The 14,810-nt window shown below is 36.1% G+C and overlaps 2 protein-coding genes across 2 annotated transcripts in view; both read left to right on the top strand.

The window, feature by feature from the left end:
• LOC106871135 (uncharacterized) overlaps positions 1-3,411 on the top strand; it is a 13,183-nt gene extending 9,772 nt beyond the window's left edge. The window contains exons 6-7 of the mRNA XM_014917444.2: positions 864-1,035; positions 1,997-3,411. Of these exons, the coding sequence (XP_014772930.1) occupies positions 864-1,035; positions 1,997-2,124 (300 nt within the window). The 3' untranslated portion in view covers positions 2,125-3,411. The remainder of the gene's footprint in view (positions 1-863; positions 1,036-1,996) is intronic.
• A 5,541-nt stretch (positions 3,412-8,952) lies between these two features.
• LOC106871134 (1,4-alpha-glucan-branching enzyme) overlaps positions 8,953-14,810 on the top strand; it is a 20,782-nt gene continuing 14,924 nt past the window's right edge. The window contains exons 1-2 of the mRNA XM_014917443.2: positions 8,953-9,847; positions 14,064-14,233. Of these exons, the coding sequence (XP_014772929.1) occupies positions 14,147-14,233 (87 nt within the window). The 5' untranslated portion in view covers positions 8,953-9,847; positions 14,064-14,146. The remainder of the gene's footprint in view (positions 9,848-14,063; positions 14,234-14,810) is intronic.

Genomic DNA, 14,810 nt, shown 5'->3' on the forward strand with positions numbered 1-14,810 from the left:
CATGTAGTGACACCTTATAGCAGACGACTGTTATATGTTCAATGTCCGGAGTTTTATCCACGCATGCGCAGAGACTAGTTCCAGAAGGAATACAGGAAGAGTCTCATGCGCATGCGTAGAGTTCGACACCCAGCTTTGGCGCCTTTTCTCAGTCTCTTCGTTGACCAATCTCTGTCGAGCCAAGACGTCCAACAGAGCTCTCTCACATGTCAGCACCAGAGCTTCACAAATAACCACGGAAATCATTCAGGAGGCGTCTCAGTAACCGAGGGCGACGAGCTACCGAATTCCCTCCAAGCGTGAACTGAATTCCACTGTAAATAAATATTGTTATGTTGTTCAGAATCTGCGTTCCGTTGTTTCTTCTAGAAATTTAATGTACGGAAGCGGCGTACGCCTAATGGTGTATAACCACTTCCCTACATATATATATATATCTGTAATATATAGGTGTTATACATGTAACAATTAAATTATGTATTATGCACTTTATTGTCTTGCATGAAACTGGTTTGTGATAGAAAAAAGTTAGGTGATCACTGCCTCAAAGCATCTTGCAATGTCAATTATGGCTTAGAAAAATAAAAAACATTGAAGTTATAGCTTTAATCAGAAGACACTAATACGTCAATCCACTTTTATGACTTTTTCATGAATATACTTGATAAAATTTTTTGAATTCATCAGTAATATTTTATATTCATTTAATGTGGCAAGCTAGTGAGTTCAAATTCCACCGAGATCAACTTTGCCTTTCATCCTTTTTTTTTGGAGCGGGGGGTCGATAAAATAAGTACTAGTTTTGCAACGGGGTCAATATCTCCTAATATTGCTGGCATTTAAACTTTTTGGTCTTCTTACAGATTGGTGGATATTTAGTAAGTATGAAATCGAAGGAAGTGCCTGTTGGTGTACTTTACTGTAAAGATGACAAATTTACTGACACAGAAATATTAGAACATTATTGCAAATTACTTGGTTTTGAAGATCAGCATTTTGTGCATTATGATGGCAATGGCCAGATAATAAAGCAAGGTGAGTTTGTTTGACATTTTAATTGTTCAAATATCCATTTTTTTGTCTATGTATATGTCATGTTGTTCTTGAGAAGATATTGTAAACTCTGTCTCAATTAGTCTATGGGACAGATGTAACCAATATATATATATATATATATATATATATATATATGTATACTCTGTAGTGAATACTTTTGACAAATGTTTGAAAACATTTGAGGGTAAAGCAATAATTATGCTGGCAACGGCTAGGCTCAAATGGTGTTTTTTACGTGCCACCTACACAGGAGTCTGTCCAACGGCGCTGGCAATGACCTCACTCGATGTCATTATTATATTGACTATGGTCAATCCACCTTCTGTTTGCCTCTAAGAACAACCTTCTGTGCTCTTCCTTAGCCCTTTTTAATACATTAATATGCCTGAGAACATTTCTCATTTTTTGACACGAAACATAGTTTCAAAGTGTTCAGGCCTCAAGTGACATGGGTTGGATGTGTTGTCACACTTCCAGTAATCTCTCTTTCAGGGTTACTGTATTCTAGACATGACAGAGAGCTAGGTATTGCTCATATGCTTTTATTCTTTTATTTGTTTCAGTCATTTGACTGCGGCCATGCTGGAGCACTGCTTTTTAGTCGAGCAAATCGACCTGAGGACTTATTCTTTGTAAGTCTTGTACTTATTCTATCGGTCTCTCTTGCCCAACTGCTAAGTGACAGGGACGTAAACACACCAGCATCGGTTGTCAAGCGATGTTGGGGGGACAAACACACACACGACGGGCTTCTTTGAGTTTCTGTCCACCAAATCCACTCACAAGGTTTTGGTTGGCCTGAGGCTATATTAGAAGACACTTACCCAAGATATCGCACAGTGGGACTGAACCTAAAACCACGTTTAAGAGGTGAACTTCTTAACCACACAACCATTTCTGTGCATATGTAATATAAGTAATTTTCTTTTTTAATTTTCAGCTGAAACTACCAAAGGATCATTGCACCATGGACTTATACTAGAACATGGAAATCCATTTCAAGTCCTGAAGAACCCACTTTTGAATTTAGTAGAGAAACTTGTTAATCTATCAAAACAAGTCCGATAAAATATTATTTATATATATATACATATATATGGGAGAATTCACGAAAAAGCAACAGACGAAGACAGGTGGTGTAAACAACAAATGGATGTATTAAAGGAACCCAAAAAGAAACAAAGAGAGAAAAAAATATATGTGTAGTGGTCAGTGATCTATCATGGCAAATGCCAGACAGAAGGATCACACATACACACACACACACACTTCCATTAAAAGACTTGTTTGTATCAAATAACATTTCATAGAAAATGGCCTGCTGAATATTTCTTGTTTTTGCAGCATTTAACCAAAAAGTCACTGTCGCAGTGAAATTTAAATGTTGGATATGGCAATTTGTTGACAGGGTTCATTCCAACAAGGCTCTTCAGTATCACCAGAATTTATGTAAACCAAAATTTGCAAACAAAATACTAGCATTCCATACTGTAAGGTCTTGACTTCATACACCTTGACTTAAGAGTTATTGAATCAGATGTGGAAGCTTATCTAGGTGGTTGCTCAATCTGCTAGAAACAGCAGTTGAATTCAACTCTCATCCTACTGTCTTACAAAAGGAAAGACACAACCAACAAATATAATTCCAAATCCTTAAAAGGACAAGATAGTCACTGCTGAAACCACTGATTATAGGTCTTTTTAACCAGAGCTGATCTGGGGGGTTAATAACAGCAATAACAAATACTGGGCATTGTACCCCCTCCTTATCCACAAAGTTCAATTTTATTGAAAAATAGGTTATCATCATCCTATTGTATGTATGGTTATTGATTAAAAGGTTGAATAAGGGAAATCTGCGTAAACAAGACATGCAAATCCCCACAAAATAAAAATGAAAATAGACATGTTCATCATGTGAATGCTAGCATTGAAAAGTAACTATTAACCCTTTTGATACCAACCTGCCTGAGACTGTCCCTGAATTATACAAACTTCCTGTCTAATGTGATCTAAATGAAAACCTTCCTTCAAAATTTCATGTTAATTTATGTTCTAAACACCAGTTTATTAATGGCAATTATTTTACTGTACTAAAATCTTCATTATTTTCTAAGTCAATTGAAATAAAGGCAGTATATTTCATCAGTCACTTGTCAACAAAAGGGTTAAACTAAAATTTGAAACAATATATAAAGGAACATAAATCTGTTCAACTCATTTTGCCAGTTTGACAAATGGTTCAACATCTATATCGCTGTTGAAGGGGTTATTGATAAAAAAAAGTACATTCATTTATAGAACAAGCTTTCAATAAAATTCCTCTATTTTTTGAGGTGTCATTGTGATATTAAATTCCTGATGTTTTTGTTGATTTCAGATTATTCTAAGGAATAACATTCTAAGGTGATCTCCCCATTATCTACTCTAAATATTATTTAGTTTGAACTCAGCACTGTGAGCTATACAAAACACTAATTATGCTGCTTATGGTACATATCTATCACTTTGATGTATTTTGATAGGCTTAATTAGTTTCCTGGTTTAAAACCACCATCTGTCCATCTGATGCCTTTGACAGAGCCCACTTTGTTACAAGAATTCTAACTAGACTTCAAGTCAGAGGATGTCAAGATCTTTCTCTAACCACCAATCATGGATATTCTGAAATAAAAAGCATTTGTGAAACTCTTTCTCCTCTGACACATTCTCGCTAGGAAGAAAAGAGCATATATGAAACACACATCCACATTCAAAAGACTTCTTATAAAGACCATCACTGAAACAGAAGAAAACTAACATTGAAGTGAAGGAACCAGCTACTCTTGTAAAGATAGAATATCATGTGAACTGCCTCCAACATATCACTCTTAAAGGCCATAAGCCCAGCTTTCTTTCCAACCCCAAATGCAGGTTTATCAGTCCTTCTAAGAGTGAGAAAGGCATTGTAAGTAAACTTAATCTGAATCCCATCAACACTGATATTAAAAGGGCCTCGGGGTTGATTCAGTGAGACTGCTGCACCACTGTTATTAACTGGGTCCTCAGCATTGAGAATAAAGCAAATCAACCTAATTTAATATTGTGGGTTTCTATCCTTCAATATCAAAATCCCTCCACCTGAAAGCCTTAAAACTTTATGAGATAATTAACTAGAATAAGCAACTTTGATAAGGGGATCATCTTGATCACTTGGAAATCACTCTTGTTTCACAATGATTCCTACTGTTTGATGTATCTAGGGGGAGTCATGATAGGTTGAGGGTCACTGACCTTACTGGGTTATTTATCCTGAATATCCTTAAAAAAGAATTTAGAACTCCACAGTTCAGCCCTGTATGAGGCCATATGAATATCTATGCCATAGATAAGTTAAAGGAAAATTCTTGAAAACATCTTCAAAGAATTTGACCTAACAACTATTATTACAACTAAACAAAAAATCAACTTGCTAGATGTTGCCCTAGATCTCAAGTTGGGTAAGTACTACACTTATAGAAAGCCCAATGAGAAAACTGTATATGTCTATAGAAACTCTTACCACCTTTCAGCCGTAATTAGAAACCTAGTCACAAGCATCAATAGAAAAATCTATGCATTAGTGGACAGAGAAATGTTCAATAAGTTCTTTATCGCCAATAATGTCATGGTTAGCTACTTATGCTTAAATAATGACTTTCATTATTGCATGTTACAACAGAAAGAAACCTGCACAGCTTACAACAGAAAGAAACCTGTAGAGCCACCTTCACACCATCTGATGGTATCAATACAGGCATAACAACTAATGATTTCAAGAGGTTTATGTAACACATGCACTCCTTCAGGTGTAAAGACAAAGAAAACTTCACCACTTTATCTGGAGAGTAAGGATAAGGAAACGACTTTCCCCAAATCACATGGATTATCCTTGACAGAGTTCTTCCCTACTCACCTGGAGTTCATATTTGCCTTTGTGAGAAATTATATATACCACAACAATCTGCAGGAAAACTGATCTTATTGATGCATTCTGATTACAGATGTATTCAGATAACTTAAGATGATTACCCTAGTTCTAATTGGCCCATGCACAATTCCAAGGTGTACAATCTGTTTACTCATAGTGGGATTATTTCCCTTCTGTGTACTATTACCACGCAGTTAAGATTACATCATGGAGCTATGCTTAACATGCAAACTGACAGGTAGTCTAACCCTACCAAACTGATCACCCTGCCATATGGTATGTCACTGAACGCCTAAATCATACAAACTACTTGATACCAGCAGACTATTTGCTCTGACTCTGTACATCTGAGGACATAGGCATGTATCTACACCCACAAAACTTCAAGTAATGAGCAGCTGACTTAACTTGTTATTAAATACAACTCCAACTAAATGTGTTGGGTGCAATTATATTTCATTTATTCAAATACTTGCATACATGTGAGTGTGTGTTACATTCTGAACATATATTCGCAACTATTTATAAATACAATTTACTTTGTTTTAAACATACAACATTTATCTTATAAAATAATATTCAACATTATCATAATGTTCAGTATCTAGAATACAAAAGACTGAATTTCTGGGTCAAAATTACAAATTTCTCTTTCTTTATGTACATTCAACTCAGCTATTTCCTTAGTGCTTTAGAGTTTGATCTTTTTTGTTTCCCCCCCATCATCTGTTTCTAATAAGGGTAGTCCATAACACAAGAGATGTACACTCAACAGGAGCCAATCCACTTTCACCATTGGTCCTAGATCATGGAAACATACATCAACAGCCTCACTAAATGTAATACTGTATCTGGCTAGAACCTCGTTAATTTGGCAAATGTATATAAAAAGTTCCTCCTACATAAGGTTCTATAACTTTGGACTTTGATGGACCTAAACAGTCTTCTTATGTTCAGTCAATATTTTGATCCTTTAAATGAAATGGAATCTTCTATGATTTATATTGAGACTGCTACCTCAAGCAATGTTGCTATGAGAAAATTGTTATGCCCAGGCATGGCTGTGTAGTTAAGTTTGCTTCCCAACTATGTTTCAATTTCACTACATGATACTTTGCATGTCTTTTACTTGAGCCATGAGTTAACCCAGTGGTCGCGATGAACTCCCTAGGGGTTGGTGAAGAATTACAGGGGGTCGGTGATAGCTTAGGGGTTGGCGTGCGAAAGACCAGCTCATCCAGATAAACTGCTTGAAATACTTAGTGCCATGCTCATTCTTCACATTGATGTTGTCAATTTCAATAAAAGATATTCCAGCAATATGTGCTTTTCACATTTTCTAACCATGAAAGCAATTTCATAAAAATTGAAACTTTAATACTGTTTACTCGTACACATAGTTTTAAATGTAAAAAGTGTGTCATCTTCAATAGAATTTCTTAATTTGTTGTACATGTATATTTTAGCTAACATTTAAAATATGGTATGGTAGGGTAGGGTATTAAGATATTTTAAATGAGGAGGATGGTCGATGTAGAAGTGGCTAAAGGGGATCAATGGTTGAAAAAGTTTGGTAACCCTTGAGCTAACCAAAACCATGTGAGTGGATTTGGTAAAAAAAAAAAAAAAACTGAAAAAGCCTATGTGTATGTGTGTTAGTATCTCTTTGTCTTGACATAACATGATAATAATAAACGAGTGTCACTCTCACATAAGGGATGTCATCCATTTCCAATCTTCTGTAAAAGCATGTCCTACCATGTTGAAATATTACCTTGCTTGTAAGATGAAGGTTGGTGAAGGAGAGCATTTGACTGGAGAAAATCTACCTCAATAAATTTCGTCCAAAGCATTCAAACATGGAAGAGTGGACATTAAAATCATGATGATGATTAATAATGTTTGTGTATGGACTTCTTTAAACACATGGACCTAAAGTGAAAAGAGAACCCAGAAATACGAGCTTATTAGAGAACTACTAATCCTCACGTTAATTTTTGTTATTCTTTGGCTTGTAAATTCTTCATCCATACAATGCAAGCTAATAAAGAAATTTCTGAGTAGCTACTTGACTGTCTCAGTATATCCACCAAATCTACCAACAAAGGAGTCACTATGTAGTTTCTCAATTTAAAAGTGGAATCTCCCACAATGTCTTAAAGATGGACACATTGCATCATGTAGTCCTAGATATACTACACTTAAAACAAATAAAGATAAGATCACAAGTTTGCTTGAAAGTAATTGACTTGGAACTAAACAACAAAAATCTCAGCAAATTACTAAAGGTGTTTAAATAGCAAATTGCACATTCAAAGTCCCAACTATCAGGATTGCAGTGCAAAGATCGAATAACAAAAATGGAGAAGACATGATAACAGCTTGAACATAAACTTAATGTTTAAGATAATATGCTGGTATATCACAGGCAATGTGGTTATGTTATAGTAAGACAACATCCTCCTCCTTTATTTTCCTAATGTTTAAGATATGCACACTAATCTCATAGATATCTTGTAACTGCAGCTTTGAACAGCATAACTTGTAAGTTGAAGCCTATAGGGTATTGTTCTGCTGTTCAACACCTGAATTAGATTTATATGGCAACAGGTATTGCTGTTTCATGGCAGTAAATTAACAGAGTTGTTAAAGCACCAGACAAAATACATTGTGGGATTTATTCTAATACCTTGGATTCTGAGTTCATACCCTGCTAAGATCAACTTTTCCTTTCATCCTTCCAGGGTTGATAAATTAAATATTGGTCAAAGCATAGTAGAGTATTGGATGGGATGCTTTGCAGTGTTTGTTCTGAGTTCAAGTCTCTCTGGACCCTTTATAGGCAGAGCTACCTTAGCAGCATTATAGGCCCCTGGACAAGTCACTACACTGAACCCTATAGTATTTATTTATTAACATCAAACCATATCATGCAAACTGGGCCCATGCCTTAAGATGGTTCTATATATGGGTGGTAGACTCAATCCATTGTCCAGTTTTTTGGGTGTCATTGGCTCACTCCACTCTATTACAAGCAGTCAGTCCTGGTTTCTGCCATAAAGATAGTATGCTCCCTCCTTGCCACTAGTTTCAAAGGTTTTGTCTGATTGTTGTCCTACTTTTAAGTTATTGTGCACATTTGTCATTCCATTACGGAGATTATCAGATCTGTCAGACAGACCGCCTTTTCCTCCTGACTAATGTAATAATAAAAAGTGAACGACTGATGATAAAGTGTAGAGGAACATCTTTTAGATACGTTGACTTGTCATACAGCTAGCTGGATGTTGGGTACTTTTAGCAGGGTTCACTCTATTGTAAGCATTCAAATCAGATTCTTTGGTCCTCCTATCTGCCAACGTTTATCATTCATACGTTTAGGTTGAGTATCAACTGCATTAATCTCACCAGTCTGGGAATTGAGGAAGGGACAGCAAAGGTAATGGGCACTGATTATACATTTTTTTAATATTTTGAACCGAAGTCCACGTTATTAATCAATAAATTATATTTCTGAGGAGAGAGAGAGAGAAAGGATAGTGTTCGTGATAGAATAATGTTCGACTACTAAGCCATAAACCTGTGGTATCCATTGTCACGTACGCTACATTGATATAATAGCCCAAATAATTCTTAAATGGTGCCACAGGGCCGAGCAGCACAAAACAGTGAGACGTCAGAGCATTATATTTGCCTGATTGTTGTTCTATTTTTAGGTTACGGTGCACGTTTGTACTCCGTCAGGGAGGTTATCAGATCTGCCAGACAGACTAACCTCAAAAATGCAACGCAAAGATAACGTTCTCAAGGATCCTTCAGCACAACAATGAGTTATAAGCTTCATATACATATACACTTAAAATTCCAGAGTACTGTGGAGTGACTAACTATTCATCATAAACTTCCATGTGCCAGAAACAGCTTATTAAATTAGCGGGTATGAAAATAAACCTATTGAATTACAGGGTTCTTTATTCTATGTGTCACACAGACGGGAAAGATTTTTTCCTCTCTCTGTAACTATGTCATAAATGCTAGTTGTGAGTACGGGAGGTGAAGTGGAATTTCTCTACCGATTTTTAACTACAAATAGTTGCATAGAGAGAGAGAAAGATAATTGATTGAGGACTAGTGTACATGTACTGCTGTACATATACACGCACATGTGTATGTACGTACACATACACAAACGTACATGATGAGACAAACAGTACCACGTGTAAACATGTATATATAAATAAATATACGCATGTATCAAAACGGCTGTACACATGGTAGCGGCGTGATAAAAGTGCAGAAAACGGTGACTTGGAAATTATGGTACTCTTTTAATAAATTGTCTGGGAACTTACGATACATTAAGCAATGTATAAGTTAATAATTTCATTATTATATTCTTTTTCAGAATTTTGTTCGGAGCTCACTTTATTTTAAAATATTCTTTTATTAGTATGCCTTTAGGTGTTTAAAATAATTACTTTCACCGTTTCAGATAAATGAAAGAAAACACGCCCACCCTCTTTAAATAGTTTCTTCTTAGTCTATCTCACAGAAAGGGCGGTTCTTCTCCCATGTTAGGAAATGAAGCCATATCTTGAAAGAATAAACAGAAATAAATAAATAAAAAAAGAAATGAGAAAATGAGATAAGAAAAAAAAAGAAGTCCGGTTTGCAGCGTTACTGACCTTGACCGTTTTAGATTGGTGCCATCAGGACGTAGTTCTCTTGTGAAGCTATGGCACGAGGACAGGGTGAACAAGGCACTAAAATCGATTTCAAATTTGAACGACTCTTTGAATATGACTCTTACCTTAAGGGCTATGAAACTGAAATAAAAAGGAGGTGAGTTTTCTTATTTATTTTCCTTTAGTAGATTCCGTTTTTTCTTGTTTCTATGGCCGTTTATGTGTGTATTTATTAAAAAAAAACAAAAAAAAACAAAGCTGTTGCGGAATTTAGTTTACAATTGAGACTTACATTGTTAATCTATAATCAAAAATAAATTGAGTGCAACGTAATTCTTTAGGGGTCTACAACTGCTATAAATATGTTCAGAACGAAATAATAGATATGAACTGGTCTAAATTGGTGTATCGGTACAAGGGTATCTATCCGTTTTGAGAAATGCCCTTCATCGGAGACTTTATTAATATTTTTCATTTTTGTTATTTGCTTTTGGTTCGCCGTATCGGTTATATCTGGTGTCCATTTGTAGCCGAAAAACCTTATTTGTTTTGGGGTTTTTTAAGGTCAAGGTTATGTACAGGGACACCAACAGTATTCTGTCTGTGCCAAATATTTTTGTTGGGATAGCTTTTCCTTCAGATTTAGGGAAAATTGGCAACTGGTATGATCTTTAACTGAATGACTAGTTGCACCATTTTATAGCATTTAATAATAACATTAAAATCAAAAGTCGTCCTTCGATGTCCTTGTTTCAGTTTTCAAATATCGATTTCTTACATTACTACAAAATCTTGCGACGTAAATAAAGTGAAATAGTCACAGGTAGGAATCGAAATCAGAGCGTGAACTCTGTTCACTTGGAGTTGGCAGAAAATCGATCGTTCTTTTGCAGTAAAAGAAATGAGATTGTGCTACTTTTATACCTTTCCTAATAACATTAGTTTACATGAATGAAGCTAAATGGCTACAACCTTGAATCACACAAAACATCGTGAACTCTGCCGGTCGAAATTTTTATCATCTTGCTATTATACATTTTTTACTTATCGTTATTAATTCTCCCTCTCCTACCATTTTTGCTTTGTTATCATAAGTTGAAATGTGATCAAATAGAATTTAGAAAACTTTATGATCTCTCACGGACATTCTGTAATAATTAGATGTTTACTCTGTATTATGATAAATGTCATAGTGACCTAATGTGGGTGTGTGTGGACGAAGACATGGCTGAAAGGTTAAGAAGTATGTTTCGCAAAAATGAGGTCCTGGGTTCTGTCTCGCCGCTTGACATCTTCACTGATCGTCTTTTTTATATATATTTATTTATTTTCTCTCTCTCTCTTATATATATATATATATATATATATATATATATATATATATACTTTATTTAAAAGCAGCAGAAATATAACAAAAGACTGTTACTCAGAGTTTCACGTTCCCGTTCATCGGACAGTTTTGTTAGAAATGGGAAAGGAATGACTGCGCATTTTATGTACTTACTCCGATATATATATATATATATATATATATATATATATATATAAATCTTCAGTCTGAACATTGTAAATGAAATAGTGTAGAAGTATGTCGCATGGATTGTACCTAGTTCAAAGACTCAATTTTGTGAGATTGATTCTGTCTGATAATTATGTTAAGAGTACCCGTGTCTTTTGAATACTCAACAACTAACATGTTCATTTAACGAGTGGTCACATCAGTTGATTGAACAACCACTGAATGCTCATCGTCGAAATTGACGGAGAATCCTTCACGGTTATATGTTAGGTTTATTCTCAACGTATCAAATCTCCGACTCGGGGTTCCGCTTCGCAACTAGTAACGCTCTATTTACGGTCAATTTTTACCAACTCGTCCCCACGCTTTTCACTAAACAATAGGCACCCCTAAAACATTTTAGGGGTAAGCATAATACCGTTTCAAGACATGGGCACACAGGGCAGTTGCTCAGGGCCTCACATGTCTAAGGGTCCAATTCTGATCTATTTATGCTTTGTTTACTCAGTATATATTATAGGGCCTGTAATGTTGTTAAGGCGGCCCTAGGTGAGCATAAATATCACATTTCACTAAAAGCCCTTAAACATTTAAATGAGTTATTTCTATTAAAAAACACCACGCAAAATTGATTGTATTTTGTTCATTCAACAACCGTTTGATTTTCTTATTAACTATCATTCTATTTTGACATTTATCAAAACTTTCAATGATTTATAACCTGCTTGATTGACTGTTTGTCAGAATTTTCTTTTAACAATTCTTGCATAATTAAATAGAGTATATCAGTGATGTAATTTCCATGTGAACGTCAAACAGGAGTCTGCACTTAGCTGCTTATTCAATCAGAAATAACAGCTAAATCATACTTTATCGTATTTAAAATTTAAAAAAAAAAAACACTGTGAATGATATATTATATACATTATGTCTGAATAAAAAAAGAAAAAATGTCGAGTAATTTATATAGTCTCAAAACTTGTTTAGTGATGTTGCCAAATTTCCATCCCCAAATTAACTAACATTTATAAAGTAGCGGCGTCATGTTTTGTCTTAATATCTGAGATGCATTAAGGCGACGAGCTGGCAGAAAGGTTAGCACGCCGGGCGAAATGCTTAGTGGTATTTCATCTGTCTTTATGTTCAGAGTTCAAATTCTACCGAGGTCGACTTTGCCTTTCATCCTTTTGGGGTCGATAAATTAAGTACCAATTGCGTACTGGGGTCGAACTAATCGACTGGGCCCCATCACCCCAAATTTCGGGCCTTGTGCCTAGAGCAGAAAAGAATACCTGAGATGCATTGTTAACTAATTGTACTTTCGTGATGATATATTTTAAAATATCTAAATCTACAATTACAAGATGTATGATCTAGTGGTTAAGATTCCGAATTAACGATCGTAGTGGAAGAAAGGAATTATCGAATGTATGCAACGCGAGCAAAAGCAGTCTGCTTTAATACTTCAGTTTATGTCGAGGAAAAAATGAGTCACCTGAAGAATATATTCTTGAATAGCAAATAGCCAGACCATCATATCTAGACTCACAGCCATTCTCAGGTGGTGAATAAATGTTAAACAAAACTCAATGTCTCTGCCTTACTGCGAGGGTCTGTCTAAGAAAATTTAGGGAATCTGGAAGTTCATTGTCGTCGTCGTCATGATGATGATGATGATGATCATCATCATCATCTTTGTTTTCATGTTCACTCTTTCATGCTTACATGGGTCAGATGGAATTTGTTGAGACAAATTCTCTGTGGTCTGATACTGTTCTTGTCATCAACCCTAACCTGTTTCAAGTAAAGTAACATTTCCCCATGGCTGGATATATTTTCATGGAAGTTTGTAAATGAAAGACATCACTTGTACGATAATGACACTCATTTACAACAATAATGCGATGGCAAGACGAGACACCAACTCATTGCACACACAAATCATCATCATCATCAACATTGAATGTCTGTTTTCCATGCTGGCATAAGTTGGAAGGCTCGATAGGAACTGGCAAGGCCAGGAGCAACACCAAGTTCCATAGTCTGTTTCAACTTGGTTTTTACGGCTGGATGTTCTTCCTGATGCCAACCACTTTACACAGTGTACTGGGTGCTTTTTACGTGGCACCAACACCCACACTTATGCTTTTTACATGATACTTTGGCTTTAGGATCTCAGTTCTGTTGTGGTGGGTGGGTCTTCTTGAGTACAGCAGTGTGTCACACATCTTGGTCTTCTATCATCTTCTTTGTAAGGGTCAGTGTTTTGAAATCGATTTTCAATACTTCATCCTTTGCACTAACGTAGGGGGTGGTCCGCTCTGGGCAGCACTTTTCGCCCTGTTGTAGGTTGTTGCTGTAGGCAGTATGTGTTTTTTTGTGGGGTCCGGGGGCGGCAAATGGAAGGGCCACCCCAAGTGACACACACTCTAGCTACGTTAGTGATCTTATGTCTTTCTGGGTCTCCCTTTTTCGCAACTTTCCTCCACTGCAAGTGATCAGTACTTCTTTATGCATATAGATACATACATGATAGGCTTCTTTCAGTTTCCATCTACCAAATCTTCTCACAAGGCTTTGGTCAGCTCTTTAGCTCAGAGCTTTAGGAGAAGACACTTGCCCAAGGTACTATTCTGTGGGATTGAACTTAGAACCAAGTAGTTGGGAAGCGAGCTAACAACCACACAACCAGCCATAAAATAATGCCTGAATCAATGTTCATTCATAACTATGCTAGCATTGAGATATGGACTTAAAAAACAAACAAACTGAATGATGTAAATGAATGTGATGCCTCTGTTCATCCATACTAATTTGTACATAGCTAATAAACTGATTCTTTTGAAATTATCAGGGCTAAAATCCTTCAAGAAACAGTTGAAGGAATATCTAAAAATGAAGGAAGCCTTGATGAATTTGGTTTAGGATTCAAAAAATATGGAGTCCACGTTAAAGATGACAACAGTGTTGAATGGCTCGAATGGGCTCCAGGGGCAAAAGGAATGTATTTACGTGGTGAATTTAGTAAGTATACGACTTTATTTATTTACCTTTTGCCTGCTCCCTTCTCAATCAAAACTTGCTAAATATGCTTGGGTTCCACCCAACATTATAGCCTTTAACATTTCGGTACATTTAGTATTGTTCAGGACGTATTTGTCTGGCTCATATCTCCAACCAAAGTTAGTTTGTGTATGTGTGTGAGTTATGCTGCAGACATGGCTGTGCGGTTAGGATGTTCATGTGGCTTCAGGTTCAGTCCCACCGCACTGCATGCTCACTTGGGCATATGTCTACGACTATAATCTTGGGCCAACTGATGACTTATAAGTGGACTTGGTAGATGAAAACTGTATGGGAACTCTGAATGTGTGTGTGTGTGTGTGTATGTACAGGGGCTTTCCTATAAGTAGGTTATCTCCCTTGGCTAGGCGGCGCTCCATGTAGACAATTAAACTTACGCAGACTATCCACGCTATTGTTATTGTTTTACGTCTTATCATGGATATAAAGCAGCTCGATGATTCAGCTATCGAAGTACTTACTGTGCCTGAGTTAAAGAAATATTTAAGATTATATGGACAGTATGTTACTGGAAGAA

The sequence above is a fragment of the Octopus bimaculoides genome, chromosome 7, assembly GCF_001194135.2.
Source record: "Octopus bimaculoides isolate UCB-OBI-ISO-001 chromosome 7, ASM119413v2, whole genome shotgun sequence".
NCBI classification, from domain to species: domain Eukaryota; kingdom Metazoa; phylum Mollusca; class Cephalopoda; order Octopoda; family Octopodidae; genus Octopus; species Octopus bimaculoides.